The sequence below is a fragment of the Bombus bifarius genome, unplaced genomic scaffold (assembly GCF_011952205.1).
Source record: "Bombus bifarius isolate JDL3187 unplaced genomic scaffold, Bbif_JDL3187 scf7180000008062, whole genome shotgun sequence".
Taxonomy (NCBI): domain Eukaryota; kingdom Metazoa; phylum Arthropoda; class Insecta; order Hymenoptera; family Apidae; genus Bombus; species Bombus bifarius.
Window position 1 is genome coordinate 677889 of NW_022884426.1, and position 23062 is coordinate 700950.

At 38.0% G+C, this 23062-nt stretch overlaps 3 protein-coding genes across 10 annotated transcripts in view; 1 reads left to right on the forward strand and 2 right to left on the reverse strand.

Annotated features, from left to right (window-relative positions):
• The window catches only part of LOC117208390 (histone lysine demethylase PHF8-like), a 30368-nt gene extending 19421 nt beyond the window's left edge, over window positions 1-10947 (reverse strand). Inside the window, exons 1-13 of one of the 4 annotated variants that reach the window (XM_033449563.1) lie at window positions 10742-10947; window positions 10296-10381; window positions 9925-10203; window positions 9699-9840; window positions 9148-9597; window positions 8865-9066; window positions 8013-8782; window positions 7902-7949; window positions 7458-7666; window positions 7168-7370; window positions 6889-6936; window positions 6405-6588; window positions 4643-6314 (exon numbers count right to left, since the gene is read on the reverse strand). In XM_033449563.1, coding sequence (XP_033305454.1) covers window positions 6235-6314; window positions 6405-6588; window positions 6889-6936; window positions 7168-7370; window positions 7458-7666; window positions 7902-7949; window positions 8013-8782; window positions 8865-9066; window positions 9148-9597; window positions 9699-9840; window positions 9925-10203; window positions 10296-10381; window positions 10742-10839 — 2799 coding nt within the window. In that variant the 5' untranslated portion in view covers window positions 10840-10947 and the 3' untranslated portion in view covers window positions 4643-6234. The remainder of the gene's footprint in view (window positions 1-4642; window positions 6315-6404; window positions 6589-6888; window positions 6937-7167; window positions 7371-7457; window positions 7667-7901; window positions 7950-8012; window positions 8783-8864; window positions 9067-9147; window positions 9598-9698; window positions 9841-9924; window positions 10204-10295; window positions 10382-10741) is intronic. The other 3 variants (XM_033449565.1, XM_033449564.1, XM_033449567.1) reach the window with 3 other exon arrangements.
• Window positions 10948-11139: 192 nt separating this feature from the next.
• Window positions 11140-15122, forward strand: LOC117208382 (polynucleotide 5'-hydroxyl-kinase NOL9). Of its 3 annotated transcripts, none has more exons than XM_033449554.1 (7): window positions 11140-11320; window positions 11436-11659; window positions 11789-13365; window positions 13446-13645; window positions 14139-14189; window positions 14276-14469; window positions 14556-15122. In XM_033449554.1, exons 1-7 carry the CDS (start codon window positions 11253-11255, stop codon window positions 14810-14812), a joined length of 2571 nt encoding a protein of 856 aa, XP_033305445.1. In that variant the 5' UTR covers window positions 11140-11252; the 3' UTR covers window positions 14813-15122. The 3 variants fall into 3 exon arrangements, with proteins under 3 accessions (XP_033305445.1, XP_033305446.1, XP_033305447.1); XM_033449555.1 differs by having other exon boundaries at window positions 11448-11659; XM_033449556.1 differs by lacking the exon at window positions 11140-11320 and having other exon boundaries at window positions 11529-11728; window positions 11812-13365.
• On the reverse strand, window positions 14804-21383 carry LOC117208384 (DNA (cytosine-5)-methyltransferase 3B-like). 3 transcript variants are annotated; one of them, XM_033449558.1, is made up of 16 exons: window positions 21255-21383; window positions 20384-20488; window positions 20228-20309; window positions 19741-19851; window positions 19508-19651; window positions 19049-19140; window positions 18850-18960; window positions 18509-18731; window positions 17767-17894; window positions 17617-17664; window positions 17089-17153; window positions 16736-17001; window positions 16399-16635; window positions 15865-16006; window positions 15578-15792; window positions 14804-15490 (listed from the first exon to the last, which is right to left on the reverse strand). In XM_033449558.1, the coding sequence occupies exons 2-16, from the start codon at window positions 20408-20410 to the stop codon at window positions 15264-15266; spliced, it is 2118 nt and encodes a 705-aa protein (XP_033305449.1). In that variant the 5' UTR covers window positions 20411-20488; window positions 21255-21383; the 3' UTR covers window positions 14804-15263. The 3 variants fall into 3 exon arrangements, with proteins under 3 accessions (XP_033305449.1, XP_033305448.1, XP_033305450.1); XM_033449557.1 differs by lacking the exon at window positions 21255-21383 and adding an exon at window positions 20873-21136; XM_033449559.1 differs by lacking the exon at window positions 21255-21383 and having other exon boundaries at window positions 20388-20673.
• Between the last annotated feature and the right edge of the window lie 1679 nt (window positions 21384-23062).

Below are 23062 nucleotides of genomic sequence, written 5' to 3' on the forward strand. Positions count from 1 at the left end.
AAATCGAAATTTACCGCCCACGTTGCGAACCTCGGCGATCAATAATTAGGTCAAATCGCGGACATAGTGCTAGATCCGCCGGCGACGGGACGATACGAGAAGCTCAAAAGTGAACTCGTCAAAAGACTGGCCGATTCGGACGGCATGAGAGTGCGGCTGTTGTTCGAAGGTCAAGAAATGGGAGATGGGACACCGTCCCAATTCTATAGGAACGTGAAGAAGCTGGCCGCCCCATCGATCTCGGACGATCTCGTTCTGACGCTTTGGAAGATCCTTCTTCAGTGAATACGCAACAGGTCCTGGCCTGGTCATAAGGGAAACAAGTGTGGCAGTCCTGACCACGGTGGCAGACAGGATCCACGAAATACGCTCGGTACACGGACAAATAGCAGCGGTCAGCGAGCAATCGAACCGCGCCCTAGACACGGTGCACGACCGGGTAAGTCGATTGGAAGCGCAGATTAGCGCGCTGCTCCTCGACAGTCGTCACCGACCTGGGACACGCTCGCGACGTCGCAGATCGCGCTCGAGAGAAAGACTGCAGCAGCCCGGCATATGCAACTACCACAGAACCTTCCGTGATCGCGCGAATAAGTGTCGTTTCCCCTGTAGCTGGAACCAGGGAAACGCGAACAGTACATACACAGTACATCGAACAATGTACGCAGGTGTTCACAGTGTTGTTACTCGTCTTCCGAGCATCGTCGTCCGATGGGGCGGCCAGCTTCTTCAGGTTCCTGTAGAACTGAGACGGTGTCCTGTCTCGCATTTCTTAACCTTCGAACAGCAGTCGCACTCCCGTGCCGTTCGAATCGGCCAGTCTTTTGACGAGTTCACTTTTGAGCTTCTAATATCGTCTCGTCGCCGGCGGATCTTAGCAGTATATCCTCGACTTGATATAAATATTGATCACCGAGGTTCGCGACGAGGGCGGTAAATTTCCTTTTGTCATTTGTGATGCGTGCCGCCTCGAACTGTGCTTCCAACATGGCAAACCACATTACTATTCTTTGAGGCCGTAGTGGAGGTACGCGGAGTAGTTGACTTATTGTGTCTGCGCTGTGGCGTTCGCCGTTTGCCATTATGAACAGCCTTGATTTACGGTAGGATGTTTATGCGGCCCAAACACGTTCACCTCTTTCGTTCAGATCACGTCGGGGTAACCAATTTGAGGTGGATCGTAACGTGACAGAGGTGGAGCTCAAGCGATGCACACTCCGCATTGAAATAAACATTGTTGAAGATAAACACCGCATTAACTTCAATAACACATCCTCCACCTCAAAAGTATAAAGCGAATAAAAATTAGATTTACCATTCATCTGGTTCCAAAATATAAATAAGAAGTTTATATAAATTATCCTTAACGATCAACATGGAATTAAGACGAAGATTTTTCGAGCGATATATCTGGAACGTAATGAAATGCAGTAAGAAGAAAGCAAAGCGTCAACTGAATGTTATATACACAGTGTTTAAAAATTTGTTGGCAAACAAGCAAGAGGATGTACTGTGAGAATAGTAACATTTTGTGACGACTGTCCGAATAAATCTCACTTTTGTTTACTGTATTTTAGCGCTAAACATCGTTTTATGCAAGGGCAGCTACTCAATACACGTTGTCGTGTTGCAGCACATTCAAATATTTCGGAAATTCTTGATAGTATAATTTTTCTTTTGTGCTGTTATTTCTTCATGGCTCACTGTCACAGCGAGTTGATTCCTTGCATAAACGAAACGTGCGTTAATGACTGCGGCCGGCTCGCAACAGTTGCTACACGCCTTCTGCTCATTAAATGCGGGCATAACGTATGAAAATCGCTTTTAGACTAAACAAAAGTCTATCGCTGACCATTGTATCGCTACAGCTGTTAATATCTTTCCACGCCAGGGTAACCGGAGGGGTTCCTTAAGTGAGGAAAGATTACCCCTACTCCCACTGCCATGCTCAATACAATCGAAAAGATAAACTCGCGTATTGACCGAAAAGTCACATATACAAATAAGATCTTACTGGTGTAGGCAGTGACAGCGGTAGTGGTAGGAAGTTCCTCACTCTCTCTTACGTACTTCTTCAAACTTCGTTCAAAATGTCCTGTTCCGTGCTGCAGTTAGTGTTGCGCGTTCTACTCGTTTCTGTGGTTGCTGTGAATGTTTCAAAGTTTTTCCTGTTGATTTAATTGGAATCTTAATTTAATACGCGAGTACATCCGATCGGAGGGAAGAAAAACTGTCCCATACACAACACTAGAATTATTGACATGTTCGCAATTAAAAAAAATTGTCGAGCCGATTTAATAATTTCATACTGTTTAGGATTACACGTGTACGTAACACACAGTGCGCTGGGTGTAAAATCCACGAACCGTCACTGATTTTATATCTCTTTAATTATATCTTACTCAAATAAATGTGTGCATTGTTTTTATATTGCATATCATATATATATTATCCTTTTTTCTTCCTGCTAATTATTTTTCTACTTCTATAAATGTCAACTCATATTTTATAAACATTTCCAATGAATGTAATCACGCGAGTAATCCGTGGTACACGTGACCTCAACAGAGAACGACACTCGTCTATAACGTGACTATGCCGCAGTACTCGATGTGTTAATATCGATTTCAAAAGATCTGGTTAAACTTCGTCTTAGTACACCACTTGTTTTACGATTGTTTTCGAATAATCTGATAACAATCGCAATCGATTTTATTAATTTATTTAAATATCGATATCTCATCCACCTTACCAATTTCGATGATTTTTAGATATGTTGTCCGTGCCACGATACTGAACAACTTTTTCCTATACATATAATCGTCACTTAACCTTAGTTTCCGCGATATTCGCAAAAAACTAGGTAGCATTATGATCAATTCTAACTATACCCGCCTACTATATATAATATACTATATATACTATAATACTATTACCGCGCCAAATAACGACAACAAATGCTAACGCACACGCTGTCATGAATGTACAATTATTCACAGAAACAGAGACAGAATTCGCTATAGTACTACCAATGGTTTTTTGTTCTGTGCCAGTAGAATATCTGGGAAACTAAGGTCGAACGAGGGTTATATGTATAGGAAAAAGTTGTACAATGTCGGTTTCTACGCATATTCAAAAATCATCGAAATCAATGAGGTAGTAGTGCTTGTAAATAATTTCCTCGAACTGTAATAACGCGCAACTTTTGAACCAATGAATTACGACACTGAAAGCCGTTGTAAATATTTCGTTTTATTCATCGATTATTATCAGATTATGTAAAAAAAAAAAAAAATTAAAAACAAAAGTGGTAGGAAACTTCTGTTTGTAAACAGAAGTAACGATAATGCATATTATTAATGTGACTTCGAGTTATGTTTACAATCGTATCGATAAAATATTGCGAAGAACGAGATCTTGCTACGTTCAACGAAAGTAGGTTTTGAACAGCAGGAAATGACCTTGAAACACCGACACATTTAGGTTAATGAAATTCATCTTGTAGTAGACTACAAACGTGGCTCAATGAAAACATATAGTTCCATACAAGATGTTCCCCACGGAACAAAGGTAAGTTTGACTTGAAACATATTTTTCTGTAACGAATAGTTTAGGTTTAGAAAATAATTACGTGCTTCGTTTCAAATGGGACACCCTGTATATAGAAGTAATAAGCATAAAAATTGAGACATTTTTTAATTTCACATTTAAGTAAAACCAAAATCTGTTTAATTGAAGAAAGACTTTTGTATAGACATTTAGTCTTGTTGAATATCGATTAATTGATATCTTTTCATATCGTACATAGTATCGTAATCTTACTCTGCTTTGAATCGGCCATAAACAGAGTGTAAAGTCCTTAGGCCATATAACATAAAGATGCGTTGCGTATGAAGTCTACTCTGTTATCTTACCTATGATTATGTATAATGTACGATATATCGACTATTAATTTATAGTATTATTTTTGTTGATTTATGATTATATAAAATTTTTGTAAGAGAATACACTTTTTCTTATAATTCGGCATAAGTGATCATCAAAGCGATTTGACAACTCTTTTTGCAATGGTTGAAAAATCACTGTGCTAAATTTACGAAACTATGTAAATAGGTAGTATGAATACTAACCAACTTACTTGATATTTGTTCTCTACGAAACGTTATTTGTTTATATCTTCACATTATTGTCTAATAATAATTTTGCGTAATACAGTTTCAGAGTTAAATTTTATGCCATTTGAACATGCCAAAAGAAACGAATGCTCGTGATGAATCTATTTTAAGTTCAAAGTAATACTGATATATACAGAAGTATTACTGCAGAGGCGGAAGTCTCCCCATATGTTTGTTAATGATAACTGCTATTTAGGGAATAAACGATTTCATTAACGATACTTAAATAAGACATTACTAGGATAAAATGGAAGGTCTAAAATGGAAAATCTTCAATAATTCTCTTCTTAATTCATATTCGTCCAGTTCACGATAAACGATTAAAAGATTGCATTGCACGTTTTGATTAGCGAAGTGTATCGAACATTAAAATAGAAGTATTTAATTAGATTTCTTGTGTATGGATAAGGCAAGATGTATGTTTTAATCTGACGATGTTTCATTTGGAAGGCATGCATTTCACTTACCTTGTGAACGTCAAATACACGCGATAGCGTCTTGAATATTCCACGCGGTCAAAAGGAAACAATTTCACGTCCCAGTCGGTATTATCGCATATTACAATGAATTTCCCTTTTACTATTGATTCACTGGCTCACGATCGTTTCACAATTTGTACGCTATACGTAAGTTCTATACGTATATACATACACTACGTGTTGAAAGCACCATAAATTTTAGAAGAAAATTTTTCGAAGAAAAGACACGAGCAATTGACACTGATTAGAAAACAGATATTGAATACGATTAAATCGTTGAAATACACACTCGCAGATATAATTAGCGACGGACACAGAGAACGAACGGTCGATAGACTTTTTCGCGAAGACACATCAAATCAACGAGAAATTTTACAAAACGGTCAGCATCAATCAAGGTACTACTGAATACTGCTGAGTACAGATAATTACACGCATGCGCTCACACTCCTTTGCACTTTACATTCAGCGGGAAGTATGAAATCCATACATCGCATCTCGCATTTATAAACGTCGCAACGAATGTATAGTATGTATAGTAATTATAAAAGAAATATATTGTATACATTACTGTGAAAATTATATTATCGGTGTTACCTTTCAATTAATAATAATACATACAAATCAGTGATTATAAATGAAAGACTGTGTCACCTTTTAATTAGTGTCATCTTTCAATTAATAATTATACATATAAATCAGTGGTTACAAGTGAGAAATTGTGTCATTGATAATGAAACTGATAATAAATGAAGACAGACAGCTGTAATTTATATGTGTATATGTGTGCAATGTTTGTATTCTTTTGACATATGAGCATGCTCAATTACAAGATATTAATAGATATACAAAAAGGATTACATTAGTTTATAAAAATGAAAATGAATCATATTCTACAACACTTTTAGTGTTTGTTCAAACGTATAGAGTATAGGTGATTGAATAAATTATTAAATATTATAATATATCAAAGTGAATATAACTTGATATAAACCGAAGATAGAAGTAAGTACAAGACGTAAATATAACGAAAAGCACATAATCGAGACCAAAAGTTCTAAGTAAATGTATACAGAATACAGTATCGATTATCCCACTGTTTTTCGTTGTCGTGCAGCTATTATGCCATACAAAATTTGTTGCTGCTATTATATAGTGAATTGAAAAAGATTTAATATACTACAGCCTCTTTACAATTAGATGGACAATGTTGTTCTTTCGTTAGTTATAAACGAATAATGCTTTAAAATAAAATTGTACATTTATGAAAAGCTTCAGCAAGTGTTCGCTACAACATAAATAATCTCTTACTGAAGTAGTCAAGTATCAAAACATACAATATATACATATATATGTATATATATCTTAAAATTAAATACTGCGATAATAAATATAAATATCTCGTTAAAAACGATCGTAATTTTAAAAACTAGATTCTTAAGATAGTTATACTACCTTAATGATTTCAACATATTTACATAGCAATGTACATCTATTACATATGTAGTTTTTGTACACAAATCGAGAGTGTAATGTGATGTATAGTCCGTTACGTTCATGATTTTTTGCTATTTTTTAACCTAGTGCATCATTTTGTGAAGTTTCAAAATTTTTCCTAAGCGTTGCTTCGCCGTTTTCATTCCTTTCTTTGGTTTTCGTTCTGAAAATTAAGTAACAATAGTATAACAATAGTATTGATTTTGATAAAATACCAGAAGAAAAAATGTTCTAAAATAAGGAAGTATCTTACCAACTGGAACTGGGGCGGCTAATTTCGCTTTAACATCCTTGAGCCTATTAGGACTCGTTAATATCGAGCCGAATCCGATGCTTGTTTTTGCGGTATTTTCCGAAGATGTGGCCGATGTACCAGTTGCCGAAGTTACAGATGAATTCTTTTGCTTCTTTTTATTATACGTCCGCTTAGTTGTGCTCTATTATGTTATACGAATTAAAGATAAATTAGTTTCACCTTAAATACCGTTCAACGAAATAGAAAGTAATATAATCAGAAATATAATTTACAAAAATATATCATAAGTATATTATAAAAGAAGTATAATTTGCAATCAAATATTCAATAAAATCAATAGTAATATCTGTGTACCATAGAGTTATATGTATGTATATACATCAAATATATAACATATTACTTTTGCTGATATTATGATATCGTATTCAAGATACATGCAACACATGTTATGAAACGAAGAGTGAAACCGTAATATGCCTACCAATTTCTTCTTGGAGCCCTTATCCATGTTGTTATCCAGATAATCGTCCTATGCGATATGAGTATGCAAGAAAGAAATAATCATGGAAATACAAATGAATGTAAACATAGGATCACACATAGAATGATAAATGAGTTAATTTGTGTTATAAAGAGGAACCTATATTATCTATCGAGTTAAGAATTTATTTGATTATTAATTAACGTGACGATCAGTATAATAATGAGAATAACAATAACAAAAACATCAACAAAAAGATAAAAGCAAATTTGTACATACCGATTGTTTTGCACGTTTCGCTGCCGCTGCTTCGAGCCCTTTTTCGACAGATGTTTTCTTGACACCTTCTCGAGCTGGACGATTCGTTTTTGGCAAGAGAGGTCCTACTCTGGCTTTTGGATTCCATGCCTCGTCTATTTGACTTTTCGCTTTAGGTTTAAAAATAAAATCTTCATCGTCTGAAGCGTCTAGAGTCGGGTAAACTATACCGAAAATATATACATGATAATGTTAATTATCAATGCAAATGCATTCGCATGAAGAAGTCATCTTTTTATAATTTTACGTACTAAAATCATCGTCCTGATGAACTTTATCGATATTTTCTATAGACTGATCATCATCCTCGCTAGTTTGAACTTTCGTGATTTTTGTAGATTTCGATGTACTATTTGACGTAGTTGAATAACATTGTTCACTGAAGGATAGCATCCCGGCAATTGCTTCCCGAGTCGAAGGAGATGCCCTACCAGAACTGGTTGTTTTCAATTTATAAATACTAGGACACCAAAAACGTAAAACATAACAATGCTACACTATTAAAAAGTAATACACTCACGCGCAAGTGCGCACATTTACATATTCACGCGTGCATATATACACTTCTGTTTGTTCTCTTAATTAAAAAAAAAAAAAAAAAAGAAAAGGAAAGAACAGATGAAATAATAAAGTAATGTTAAACATGCGTTTTCAAATAAATTCCTCAAGCATGCTAACTTTTCATATTATCTTACCCAGTAGGTGGTGGCATAGGTTGACTATATTGTGATATCATTGATGTCCTATAATCAGCAAACGTTGTAATACATGAAAATGCTTCAATTTGTTGAACAATTAATACGTACGTTACATCCAATCTTTGAGTCCCGTTTCCCAAGGTATAAGCCGAAGCTTTTAATAATTCTTCGATTCCATTTTTTGGTGCATCATTTAAAACATCAACATCTCCATCGTAATCGCGTTTTAAACGCTTTTGCGTATTAGTTTTGGGTGTTCTCTTTCGTTTTGGCGATTCGTCAATAGTAAATCGACCATAATCGCTTTCATTGCTGCCGTCGTGAAAATCGTATATGGAAGTTTGCTTCCAAGTTAATTCTTTCGATGTCCCAAGGGGATGGTCAGAGTGTAAATTATTATACGTATTTATGTCATCATGTGTACTCCTGACCACCTCATTATTGCCGAGCTTAAATCTAATTACGGTTGGACTTTGTTTACCCGGTTTTGACGATCTTCTATTACTAACAGGGGAAACATTTTTCTCTTCCAATGTTGGACTTTGAGTTTTGGCATAGGGATACATGATGGGTTTCGGTAATGTGAGTTTCAAGGGTGGTCTACCGGATGACGGTGACTCTACAATCGTAGAATTCGCTTTACTCGTCTCTTTTAACGTTGCTTTGAACGGATTATCAGGCATTCTATCGGCAACATCATAATCTACAAAATCTTTATTCAATGGTTTCTTTTTCTTGCGTTTACTCTCTCGCTCTGGTTTCGGGGGATTTAAAGATATTAAGTATCGTTCAGCATGTCGAATTTCCTTACTGAAATCTTTTAACAATTTTTGACTATTTATTGTTTCTGGTATTTGACCTCTACTGGTCATATTATACTAAAATAGAAGCAATTCAGAAATATTAATGAGATACATAATCTACGATAAAATGATTTTACCATGGAAAAAATGAACTCACGTCCTTATCTGTGTTCCACTGTTTTAGAATACTGAGTAATGCTTTAACACCCTGTAAAAGATACGCTGGACATTTCTTTCCTTCATTATTTAATTCTTTCAATTCTTTCAGTAATTTCTTTGCTGCGAACCAATTGATTGTCTCAAAACCAGGATATTGAAATTTGGCAGGAGTCTTCATTTTTTTTTCTAATTCGTATATTCTATAAAGTTTGGAGATTAAGTGAAACATTCGAAATGATCTTTAAATCAATGATCACTATCAGTCGCGTTTATGTACTCACTGTAGTTGCATTGGAATGTTAAGGCTATGTACAAAATTTCCACCAAAGACCAAAGAATCAACTGGAGTTAATACAGCGTGTATCCAACCTGTTGGAATCATCATAGTTTGGCCTTGTTTTATAACGCATTTGTAACACGCATCGGCTTGATCTCCAAAGAAGGTTTCACTCTGCGTTGAGCTGCACATCCAATGTTGATACAGTTGTAAATTAGCAGGGGTAGGCCTGATCAGATAAAACACTTTCTCTCCGCGTAGCACGTGATACCACACAGATGTACCACCAAAATCAATGTGGAAATCTGTGAAACTGTCTTTGACTCCCATTAGGCAATACTTTTGCACTTCGGGGCGTTTTATGTCACTATCCTCGAGCCAATCACGCGGCCAAACAGAATTAACCCAGTCAAGTTTACGCGCGATGTATGGTGCCTCGACCATTGGTGAAAGACTGCAACGTTTATTTGTCAATTTATATATTATATATATATACATATATTTCCTAGAAACATTTAAAGCCAATATGTGGCAAGGCAATTAATATTGGTATACCCAGTGTTTGTAAATTCAAGACTAATCACATTAAGAACCCTTGTTCTGCAAGGGGAATTGTAATATTCAACAAAGTCTCTTAATTTCATTCTGATATTACTTTGTCTTGTAACGTCGATTACATCCATGTCTCGATCTCCACCTGAAAAAGAAATCAGTTTTATCTAGCACACACATTTAATACATAAGAGTAACATAAATATTCATATATACAAAGAATTAATACCTATGTAACTTTCGACATCATAAACGCTGAAGTTTGGCGGTGGAACGGTCATATCAAGTCCATCCTTCCCATCAATTATAATAGGACTTTCAAAGCCATTAGCTTGTAAATATTGAAGAGTCAATTGCTGTCCTCTAACATGTTTAACAACTTCATCAGCTTTTGGGAAATGTCTGGATTTTAATTCCCTTATAAATACTGGTGTGCCAGTTTGAACTGGTTTTGTATCAGCATCGGGCTCGGTATAATCATGTCTATGCCAATTCAATTTTGTTTTCACTGAAATACAATTAACATTTGAATAATAAAAGAGCTGTAGATCTTTTTATATAAATAGTACAGTAAGAGAAAATTAATTTCTATATGCTCACTAAGCGATGGCCCGCACATTGCTTCACAACGCGGACAATGGTATTTGTCAAGATCTATGGACATATATTCTTTTACAGAAACACACCTATAGAGAGAAAAATATAAAAATTATTTTAAATAGCATGGATACATCTTGTTACATGTAGAAGATATTCATAAAATATATAATCTGACCGCATAATTTACTTATGCATCAAAAATTTTCGCGTCATTAGGATAGGTTATGCAAGTATCAACAAAACCTAATTCTTTTGCTGCAAAAGCTGTAACCATTATTTTAAGAAAAGATATTATGAAAAGGAAATCATGAGAGAGTAGCTAAATTATTTAATGAGTTTTGCAGGATAGATGACGAAACGTGTTTATATTCGGTCTCGGAAAGCATAATTTAATCATAGTGTTTGGAGAGACCGTTGTTTTAATTATCAATATTTCAAACACTTACCCTCCATGATACCATTCTTTACAAACATCACATTGTATCATAAATTGTTCGAAATCGTAAGAACGGCCACATAAACAATATGTAACTGGTAACTCCATTTTTCGTGAATATTAACGCCAAATACACTTTCGCGACTCCGTATCGTTAACATTGGATGGTAACTATAGTAGCCGTGATGCGTCGCTAAAGAGCCGCCCTGTTATTCTTCTTTGAATGCATACTAAAGGAGCATTTCTATTTTTCGAATGGAGATTTAGTGGAAAAGGTACCCTAATTGAAAACCGGGTTCACTTGTCACGATTTTGTTATTAATATGTATATATATACATATAATTATATACACACACTTACAGCACGCATGCGTCGTATAGCTTTTGTTTGCATAAATATACAAAACATTTTTGTAAGAACGGATCATAATATTGGTTTATTTTGAGGTTAGTTATCAAAAATGCGTCTTTCTGAGATTTGAATCTTCTTATTTCATAACCAAATTTTATAAAACATAAAAATGGAATCGTCACAAGCAACGAAGTTAAAAACGAAAATTTTGAAAATTGGTATAAAGCAAACCAAAGCGTGAGTAAATGTCGAACAATTAGAATGCTTCTTAACAATTTTATCTTATATGACTGAATGAATATGTGTTGGTAAATTTGTTAAAACACGTATTGTATTGATTCAAAAACTTCAATTTTAAATTTAGGCAATTACCACAATATAAAGCACAAAACAAGCGAACACGAAGAAAAAGAAAATCTCTTCTTAAATGTTTAAATATGAATTCTTTGGCCAAAAAGAATAAAAGTGCTCAAAACAGTGTGCTGCCTGAAAATTCGTTAAACAAAAACCAAATACTCTTACAATGTAATTTAAAACGTAAAAAGAAAAAGTGCACCAATATAAAAGAAACACAACGTAAGGAATTTATTATTCACAAATCGGGATAAATACTGCACGCTATTTACAAGTAGAAGATAAAATATGGTATAGTATCTTTATTAAAGCAAAAAACACCATTATGGAAACAGGTTGCTTAAATTTCAGATTCTGTGGATCTTTCCTTCCAGAACGATGACTTTTTAGGGGCACAGTTGACCAGAGATAGAAATGACAAGCAGTATTGCAACATTCCAGAGCAAAAGACTATAGGTTCACCAGTAATAGTAGAAGCTCTGTCCAAAAATTTATCCTCGCTAAGTATACCTGATGTACTTAAACAAAAAGAAGAAAAAAAGATGAAGGGCAATGATTTTGACAATTATCCATTATGTATGCAAAGTATGAGGAACGAGGCCTGTGTCATCATTGGTGAATCATTAAATCCAAATGATAATTTATCTGATGGAGCAAAGGATACTAAAATCGTATCACCGTACAAGAGTAATCACAAACTACGTAAGGATAAAAAGCAATTACAAAATAGCAGTTCAAATACTACTCCCAGTAATTCAGCAAAACCTAAGAGACCTTCTGATATATGCTACACTGAAAGTAGCATCTGTAACAGTAGCAAATGCTATACATCGGAAACAGTAACTTCAAGTAATAATGATACTGTTCTCATTGATCAGCACTCGGTACGATTTTATTGTCTTAAGAACAAAGTAGTCGCAGTTATGTCGAAAAACACACGATTTTGCTTTACTGGAAAGTTAATCGTACAAGTAGTATATGGGGCTATAGAAGTTTACGGATGCGTCATTACCACACAGAACAGTCCAATCGAAATTTATTCACCAAGAGGATATAGTAACGTTTCGATCAAAACGAGTGAAAAATTTTCACAAAATTTGGAATCAAATATATGGGTATCTTTGTCCACAGAAGGCATTGATCAAAACAAAGAGAACGAACTAATCGCAGACATCAAAGAACTTCAATCCGGCATGGCAGTTGTTTTGTTATCAAATTTGGACAACAAATTGACTAGGTTTTTACACGTTTTTTATCCATTTAACCTATTTCCAAAAATAAAAAATGTATCTTATCATTCTTGGACTGACCCCAAGAGGGCTGAAAGAATATTACAGTCGAATCTTTATATTGATAATTACGCGTGTAAGGAAATAATTATTGACCAACATATTATGCAAGAAGTTACTGACAAAATGTTAAAACGTTGCCGTGAGAACGAATGGTCATGCACCTTAATAGCCGGTGGAAAAGGCGTCGGGAAATCAACTACAATGCGATGCTTAATAAATACTCTACTACCTGTTTCCAAAATGGTGGTTCTTGTAGACGTTGACCCAGGACAAGCAGAATGCACACCAGCTGGATGTATATCATACAGTTTAATCGAACAGCCCTTATTGGGACCAAACTTCACGCATTTAAAGACTCCGGCTTTTCAATTGTATATCGGAGATGTGGACGTGTCACGATGCATTACACGATACATCGAGAGTATTAAAATGTTGATTAATAAATTGTTAAGTTGCCCAGTTTTGTCACGCCTACCTATTATCGTAAACACGATGGGTTTTTCACATGGTATTGGTTGGGATATCATCTTGTTTACGATCAAATTGATTCGACCTTCTTTCGTTGTACAGATTATGTCTGAGAATCCAAAGAATAACTATATCAACTACTTAAGTAAAGAAGTGATAAATCAACAGGTAATTGTAACTATTTTACCATTCTATACATTTGAATAGTTTTGCAAACAGATACGTCGGAAGAAACGCATTGTTTGTAGCAATTATCCTGGTCGAGTTGGAGTTGGAATGTTATTGACTGGAGTCAACCATGCGATTACGAATTATTCACGATACATTCAAATGCAGAACGTAAAGGTGCTCCAGGATACGACAATTGGAACATGGAGCCGTATCAAAAACGAGAACTTGTAATGATCTCCTACTTGAGTGAAATTGTACAAAACTCTTGCAATTCCGAGTAAGATATATGAATTTAACATACAATATTGTGGTGGATATTAAACGTGTTGCTTTAAATGACGACACGAGTGAATACTTGTGATAATCAGATATATTTAAAATCGTTCTAAGTACAGAATACAAAGTTAGTATATATATAATAGCTCAATGCTATTCGATATAAGGATACTAGTTAATGAATGTCCTAGAGAGCATGTTCGCTTATTTATACTGGTCGGGGGGGGGGGGGGGGGTTACCGGAAAGGTTGAACTCCGGTTGACGATTGCACGTAGCGGCGATATTGTTTTGCCCGGAGTTTGTTTACATTTAAATCTCGTACATCGTAACAGTGTCAATACCCTGAAGCAAAACAACAACACGAGTCACTCTCGATTCGAATCGTCCTATGACTCACGTGCCGCTACAATATCAATATTATTTGATAGTCATTTTGATATATTCACAATTGTTTGATCGTATGTTAATGGTGTGAATTCTGATATTTCTTTAGGAGACGTTATGACCCTCTATCGTTAAGCATCAACGAAGCTGTTCCATACGTGTTAGTATCATCTTTCCGCACATGTCGAGTGAAAGGTATCAAATTATTAAGTCACTTTAATGTATAGAAAATGTCTTTACTTACAGAACATCTTTTGCATCGTTGTACATTTCAATTCCACGAGCGTCAGTGCCCCCGTCGCATGCGTTAAACGTAGTGAATGGTAATATAGTAGCATTATGTGGAATCGATATGAATAACAATGAATGGCAAGAAGGTGAAAGTATGGCTGGTCCACGTATATTAAACAGAGCACCTCTTTGCGCATGTTATGGGTTTGGTAAGCATATCAACGTACATATATTTTTCTCTTTTCGTATTTACTTGATAATTAGAAGTTAATGCGTGACATTGCTTTTTATGTAGGTATCATCAGAGGAGTTGATATGGAGCGAAGAGAGATATTTATAAACACACCATTACCGATTTCTATAATGCGGTATGTGAATTGTTTGATGGGATGTATACCGGTACCGACTACGCTGCTACAAAATAATCAACACAAGAACGTACCTTATATCGGTGGAAATAATGTTTTACCAATGTCACGAGAACATCGCAGGGGGTATTTCCGTATGAGATATCAAAACAACACTAGAAACAATAACGATAAATCTCTATAATATATTTTTATGTGTATCAAAAAAGTGTTGCATATGTGTCATCTATTTGGTTCCATTTTTTAAGAATACGCATTTGTAATATTGTTTTCCTTTTTTTCTTCTTTCGTTTCCTTATCTTTCTCATCGTTCCAAAGAAAAAAAAAAAAATGTACAAAATGTATGATGTGTTTGAGGCGTGTATAAAGTATATATTTCAGAGAGAGAGACAAAGATACAATTTTAATAGAAAGGACAGAAATGGTAGAAAATACTGCGAGGTACTTGTTTTATCTTGATTGTAACAAAATTCAAAATAAATTGGAGAAAACTTAATGAAATGCTTAAAGTATTCGCTATATCCTCCTTTTGGACTAGACGAAGCGAGATCTGGTTCACGTTTGATCGTTTTGTCTTTGCTTCTTAAAGCACACGCTATGCTTAAACATTTTCGATTCTCCTAAACGTATCACGATTAGTTCGTTTCAATCGTATTACACTCGAAAAAAGGACAAAGAGATCTAAAAATGGCAGTTAGTGTTTGAACGCTCCAAGACTTTCCTATCAACCCTTGTCTTTTTGTCGCCGATAAATTCTTCACGTCCGTGTAGTGACGCGGGAATCCGAATATCTCTTCGAGTTCGGTTATCCACAAGGAATCACTTTCGTCCTTCATAAGAATTGGTTTCAAAGCCAATTTGCCTACGAATGTAAAGAAATCGTTAATAATTAAAACGCGATTAATGCGACGAACGGAGAGTAGCATTTTTAAGGATTAAGAACATGTACCTTGCTTTAGCGAGTTTACTTTCGTAGTAACAGTCCGAATCTTTTTAACAAGCGAATAACGTTGACAATGCGGCGTAAGTATATCCTGAACGTCCTGCTCTCGTTGTGTAGACAATGAGTGTATTTCTATCGGTAAATTATGCCAGTATAACCTCAATCTATGCTGAGGAGAAAAATCTGCCGAGTCTATCGTGTCAGGTTCTTGTCCTAAATGTCTGTTAAACAACGAGGTTTCAATGTTCTCGATGTAAGAACTCTGTAAAACTTTCAACTCGGTTTCAACTTACCTGTTAATTTCCAATCTATATTCGGTCGGCATTGAAGCGACATTTTCAAATAACCAAAACAAATGGCATTCATTGTTGACTTCCTTTAGCAGATCCTTGATACGACAGTACTCGAAGAATAGGATACCAGTCCCTTTTGGATCTGAAACGAAAAACCCGTGAAAAACCGTAAAACGCTTACGCGTTCTTACGAACACCCTTCTGGTTTACAAGTATTGTATTTTCTGCTCCCCTATGAAGGTTAATCCTTATCTCAGATTACCAGAATTCTGTTCGTCTAAGAACAGAATGCAATACGTACTTACATGACAAAATGCAATATTGGGTTGGCAACTAAGTGATTGCGGCTTTTGTCATTACCACCTAATTACCACTTAGTTGCTAACCTAATAGTTGGACGAAATTAATGAATTAACCGCATGGAAGAAAATAATGGTTCTCAAAAACCGGAACTATTAACCTCTATTCTAATATGTACTTATAAACGGGGGTGTACATATATATGGTATTGTGTTTAAAAGTAACTAATCGAACCATAGAGGCCGAGTCGCGCTGGATTAGCCAAGCTGAGATCATTGCACGGCGATCCACCGATTAATAAATCGATAGGCGCTATTTCTTGAATCTTTTCCTTCGTGATATCTTGCACGTCACCCAAATGAACGATTCGATCACCAAAATGCGCAGTGGTCACCATTAACGCATCCGGGTCGATCTCGCTCGCGTAATACGTGTCCACGGCTAAACCTAACTTGAGAAGTACCAGTAAACCTGAAAAAGCATGTATCTTTAGGAAAAATCGGTAAACCGTGACTGGACCAAGTGCCAAGCTTCTTGGCAGAGAAAAAAGAGTAGAATCTCAACGCAGCACCTGTACCGAGGCCATCGAATAAGGACAGCACGCGTATCTTTTTCTTCTCCTGATAACGTTTCACTAACTGTTGCGGGTTAGATTTCGTACGGAACATATTGATCATTTTGTCTTTCCAATTTGCTCGTGGCTTGATGATCGAATCGAAGGACGGTCGAGGCTTATTGTTAGTTGCGCAGAGGAAACACTCCCAAGGATCTTCCTGAAGAACTTGTTCATAGGTCGTTGGGCACAACAGGTGTTTCATGCAGGCGGTACAATACACTCTGAAAAAAAAAGAAACAGAGAAAAGCACAATTTACCAGTGTTCATACGTTTGGAAATTATACTCGCAAAGACGAAGAAAAGTTCACCTTGGGCAGTCCTCTTTGTCACATATGATCATCATGCCAGTGGCTGCGCACACCGTGCAGTAAAACTAATCAACAACCAATGAATGAATTGGACGATTATTTCGGCTAAGTGAAACATTGTACAATACATTGGCTGTCCCAGGGTTTAACAGTCAAAGCTTGTCGGTATATTCTATAGGTATGTTAGCGAAGCAAGAAACGTGCAGCTTCTTAGAAATTTCTGAACGTTTGTAACTTCCTTTTAGTTAATTTACATGGTATTTACCATGTCCAATCTTAATTCTATGAATCTCAATTTTATGAACGATAGACTGTTATAAATTATAATGATTTATGACCAACTATTTTTGGAAAATATATTCTTCTTGTACCTGTGATTTGTGTAATGGACATGTATAGTGTATTTATTATTCTAATATGTTTCTTTTAACTTGACAAAAACCAATAACCTGCTTTATTTGCATTTCATAACGAACTTCCAAACCCTGGGACTTTTTACAGCACGTACATCGAAACAGGAATACTTACGCATTTGTCGTCATTGCCGAAAAGGAACATGCAGGGCTTATAGCGATCCTAGAACGGTTCAATTTCCAAGCATGAACAACGATTTGCCTTTGCAAAATTATAATACGAGGTCTCTGTAACGTTATCGATGCGTTACTAGCGTTACCTTACCGAGCACTCTTTGCACAAAGATCCCTCGAAGAATGGATGAATTTCCGTCTTACCCTCAGCAACTCGTAGACACTTTAGGCACAACGATTCGAACGCGATGTTTCCGTTCATCGCAGAACGTAAGTCATCTAGATCGAAACAGATACTTATGTTTTACAACAGATATTTTTCCATAACGTATATGGTGTGCTGAGACCGATAGCGGTGTAAGCGAGTCAAGATTTTCAGAATTCAAAGTTCGCCACGTATCTCGACTCTTAACACTTTACTGACCGCTAGCGGTTCAACAGCATACGCGCGGTTCGATCAGCAGCTCAGGCGCAGATTCTGCCTGGCTCTGTTTCGGTTTAGACTCTCCAATATCATTCTTTTTGTTCATCGCGAACGGTACGTTTTTCAAATTGCTATAAAACAGCAACTGACGCAACTGAGCAAGGTACCTTAGTACTAAATAACAAATTACTGCTCAAATAATGAGAAAGATCATCGGCGACAAAAAGCCGATTAATAGGCTATCGGTCGGTGAGCGTTGGCGACAGAAACCGATTAATCTGCTATCGGTCGGTGAGCGTTGGCGACAAAAACCGATTAATCGGCTATCGGTCGGTAAAGTGTTAAAAAATATCGTTCCTTTAGTTTCATTAAGAAGATGATATAAGAGCGTTTATACGCTGTCGGTACAAGCGTTTCAACGTTTCCGCGTACTCACAGCGCGACATTGTATCCATTCAGCCGAACTTACCACTGTTCTTTATGTCATTCGTCCGGTCATCGTCTACATTTGTATTGTTCTTCAACTCGTTCAATTTCTTGGCTATGCAAGCTGAATATTTATCGTATATTTTGACGGAATCTTCTCTCCTTTGAGCGCACGATTCTTTGGAATCTTTGTTCCTTGCGAAATATCTCAACGCGTCGTTTACAGTCCAGTCCTCGGTTTTGAATCCCAGACGAGAGCAATAATCCTAAAAAGAAGAAAGAAAGAAAGAAAAAAAAAAAAGAAAAAATTGGAAAGTAACGGTTCAAACGGAATTTTGTGGATTACGAAAGACGGTGAAAACGACACGACACGCGGATAAATACCTTGGAGGCTTGGAGAACTCCAACGAGGTACGCGTGCTTTTTCGTATTATTTATGTAGTTGCACATTTTTTCCATGCCCTTGTCGAATCTCAAGAACAACTGATGGTGCACCTGTCGCGCAATGAAAATCGTGTAACAGTCTACGCGTATATTCGGCTCCTTTTCGATGGGACGTTTAGTAACGTTCGATAATTTTTACCTCTGAGAGCTGGTAATCACCGTACCACATAATCCACTGGCAACCAAAGCTTGGTTCACGCATGCAACAGTCACGATAATCGATAATCATCGCTGCAACGTAAAGGGAGCGTGTTTGGGAAACGTGCGAAGGGATGTTTAAAACGTGAATTTGTAATATTCGAAAGATGCTTGAAATATTCGACGAGTCTTGAAATTGTATTTACTCGCGAACAACGTTGTCGTTCGTAGTTCTACGCGACCATAGTACGTAAATCTTTCAATCGTTAATTTCTCATTGTTCGCGTATTTTTAGTAATATTCGTGTTAACAAAGTGGTCGCATACGTACGAACGACAGTGTACGGGTGGAATTTCATCCTATCGATATTCGTAATAAAGAACGAAACGATTGAAAACTGTACGAGAGAACGCGTAATCCGCGAGCAGCCTCGTAAAAGAAGGAACTTAAAGCGCATTACCTGGCCACCAATTGTGTCCGGCGATTTTAGCCCACGTTATAATCCCCGGATTCTGTTCTTTCAACGGCAAATGCGTTAAATCTACGTTGCCTCGTTGCAGCGAATCTTTCGCTTTTTCAGCCAACCTTTTCTCTTGACTTTCGCCTATCGAAAGAAATCCAGCAATTGATATTCGCATCGGAGGAGAAACAGAAGAGGAAAAAAAAAAAAGAACGAAGAAAGTAACAACATACGTTTTTGGTCTAGCAAGAATTTCTCCGTAACTTTTGCGTTCTTCTTCCTAAGCCTGTTTAATCTCCGTTGTATCTTGTCTGGATATGGGTAGAACCTGATTTCGTCTAACGCTATGTAAGAAAAATACGATCATATCGATGTGACCGTTTTATCGGTTCGTGCGCCAAAGCAATACTTTTCTATTTCTTTCTTTTTTATTTTATTTTTTTTTTTTTTTTTTTGGAGTCGTGACCTCCTGTTATTATTTCGCAATCGTAGTTCAACCGGACGGAATCCGATTACGCGCATAAAAATAAGTCGAAAGTGTAGTACCAAAGTTTGTCATATCGTAGGTTTCGTTATCGTTCTAAAAGGAGCGAGGTATGAAAATTCTCGATCGAAAGAAATGCGTTCTTCTCGCGTGTTCTCCGTTTCGTTAGCGTGAAAAATCTATCAGCTAAGAATAATTGGTTGCAGGGGTCACGACCCACGTATTCGATCACTTACTTTCGATCGTGAATGGTAAATTTCTCTCGATCCAGGTGAAGTAAGGCTTGGTTAAAGTGCCGCCCAATAATTTCCGCAACATCTGAAACGAAACTCGTATCTAAGTAATAAAATATGAGAGAGAAAAAATGGGAGAAAAAGATGGAAAAAGAAAACCTGCATAGTTGCGTCGATGACACGCATTCGCGCTTCGTTTGAATTATGCGCTAGTCGGCTCTTGAGGTTGCACGAGAACGGTTCGATCTGTGTCTTTTCATTCAACTAAAACGAAACGCCGATATGTCAGTTGGCAATTTTGAAAAATCCGTTGCTCGCGGTGAGCGTTACCCCTTAACTGTCCAGTTTCTGACAGTCTCAGACTCGTACGTCTCGTTCGGTCACGTTGCAATTGATACCTTGCGTTTCATCAAACTACACACCGGCTTATTCGGCAAGTTCATAACGTTTGTATCGCAGCCACTTATTCGTTACAAGCACACGGAGTAATTTAATATTCGATTAATTTCTCGACAAAGTGCAACTAACGAGTCTTTGGTCGGCTTTGATCAAATTTTCTGGACCGTTAAGGGAGTAAGAAGAACGAAGAGAGAGAAAGAGAGAAAGAAAAAAAAAAGGAAAAATAAATAAATTGAAAGATATATTCACTAATGATATACGAGCTTCTCCAATCCAGTAAACCCATGATTTGCCTGCTTCGGACAACATTCCTACATGGTCGGCATCGATAATTAACGCTGTAATATCACATAGAAACGTTTACTTAGGACATAGCTGCAACATCGATTGCGCTCGTCTCGTCGCGTCACGTCGCGTCACGTCGCGTCACATCGCGTTACATCGCGTCACGCGCATTCCCGTGATCCTATTCCAGCTTTATACACGCGTTTAAACTTTCGATCGGGTAAGCCGATCGCTAGATTCCAGTCTGCCGATAATCGATCGAATAGGAAACTCGCGAGTACGAGGCTCGAGTACGAGCTACCGAACGAAAGGACATGTTAGAAAGAAATAGTTTTGAAATTCTCGCCTGGCCACCATCCCGAACAACAGCCCCACACCAGCTTGCCGACGAAAAGATCCTTGCTGATTTTCATCGATCCTCGCGTAACCCTTCTGACCTCGTAATATTCTTCGCTCCACCTGGATCCTTTGTTTCTCGCCGCTCTTTTCACCGGCTTGGTCGTTTCGTTGTTTCGTTCGCCTTCGCTGGACGCTCGACTTTCGGACGAGATTCTTTTCGCCAGAGGAAGCGTATCCGTATCGTCGAAACTCGTCGATTCGGCTTGGTCGAACCGTTCAAGGGCAATGTCGTTCTCCGGTGGTTGCTCCGACGAATCCTCAGTTTCCATTCGATCGGCCATCGACGCGTTATCTTCGACGTGGTTGTTCGTCGTCGAGGTACCCTCGTTGTTACATTCTTCTTTCGAGGAACGACGTTCAACGACGTCCTCGTCGTTGTCGACCACCATTTGCTCCTTCTGCTCGTCGAGGACGAGCGTTGAGGTCTGAAAAGCGTCGAGTTCGTTGGTTTCCAAGATCTGCACCGTGATCACACAGAGATCGCTTTCCTCCGTGCGATTATAGTCCGGTGAAACGAAGTTAGCCACGTCGTTTTCGTAAGACACCTGCTGATCGGACGCACGAGTCTGCGGAACGTCAATTTGCATGGCGAGGCCGTTTGCCGCGTGATTCGATCGATTCGCCGAATTATCATCGTCGTCGCGTTCAGCTACGATGGAGTCTCGATGGTGGTGCTGGTTTCCAGCTTCGTCAGGAAGAAGATGTTGCGAACTTTCGGACTCTTGGTTGGTTCGTTTCTCCGATCTGTCGAGACCCGCCTTTCGGGACTTCCAAAACTTATCTACGGTGTTGGAGTCGTTGTTCGCGGTGGCCGAATCATCTCCTCTATCTTTGCGCTTGCTCTTCTTTGTCGCTTTCCCGATGGACGAGTGTTTGGCTTTGGATCTAGATGGAGATTTGCACTTTCGTTTCCTCTTGGTGGACGATCTCGATCTCTTCGTCGTCTTACTCGCGGCACCGACGCAGTCATTTTCCAAGGGCAACGAGGGCTTGGAAACGGTGGCGTTAGTCTGGACGGACGGTCGTTCATCCGACACCGTGTAGAACGGCGCGTTGTTTCGGGAAGCGTCTGATATCAAGCCCAGTTCCATGGCGCATACCATGGACCAAACGCTGTTCCCCGCCCATCGTTGCAACGCATCCTTGCTGGGTAGATTCGTTCGCTCCAAGACCTGTAACACGCGTACAATTCGAACTAGAAAGCGCAACTTTCATCGGGGTAACAACTGGGAATGTTTTAGCCGCGTTCGATCATCGTTCCCGCGGATTTCCAGGTTCTCGGCTTCGAAATTTCGTTGGTGAGATCGCGTGAGATCGATCGCGGCAACGCGTTCCCCCGAAGGACGACGCATTTCGGCACAGGTACGATAGAAAGCAGGACGGATGGAGCGCGCGAGCCGGCGCCCGAGATCCACGGCGATGGCACGGAGAAGATATAGCGCGATGAAACGAGCAGGAAAGATTGAAATCGCGTTTGAAACAGCACCGCGGAGGGTTGGTAACAAAAAAGAAAGAGAGGGAGAGGAAGAGGGGGGAGGGTAGGGTAGAGGGTTAGGGAGGGGTATGCGATCCACGTGGCGCCTCGAAAGGCATTTCTCGAGGTCGCGGCATGCTTTGCCGGGGTCGACCTGATGAATGGAAACGTCGGTATTATTGTGTTTACACGCGGGACACACGGGGGCCTCTCTCGCTCTCTCGCCACACTTGGCGTGGAAACATTCATTCATAAAGCGTTCCGCGCGTTCCTCTCACCAC

What these genes read in the sequence shown, in the direction of transcription:
- LOC117208382 (XM_033449554.1), top strand. Translation starts at nt 11,253, where the DNA reads ATGGAATCGTCACAAGCAACGAAGTTAAAAACGAAAATTTTGAAAATT. An exon ending in GGTATAAAGCAAACCAAAGC is followed by an intron (nt 11,321 to 11,435) that starts GTGAGTAAATGT and finishes CAAAAACTTCAA; the next exon opens with TTTTAAATTTAGGCAATTAC. An exon ending in AACGAAGCTGTTCCATACGT is followed by an intron (nt 14,190 to 14,275) that starts GTTAGTATCATC and finishes CTTTACTTACAG; the next exon opens with AACATCTTTTGCATCGTTGT.
- LOC117208384 (XM_033449557.1), bottom strand. Translation starts at nt 20,932, where the DNA reads ATGTTGTCCGAAGCAGGCAAATCATGGGTTTACTGGATTGGAGAAGCT. An exon ending in GTGATTACCAGCTCTCAGAG is followed by an intron (nt 18,961 to 19,048) that starts GTAAAAATTATC and finishes ATTGCGCGACAG; the next exon opens with GTGCACCATCAGTTGTTCTT. An exon ending in GACAAAGAGGACTGCCCAAG is followed by an intron (nt 17,002 to 17,088) that starts GTGAACTTTTCT and finishes TTTTTTTTTCAG; the next exon opens with AGTGTATTGTACCGCCTGCA.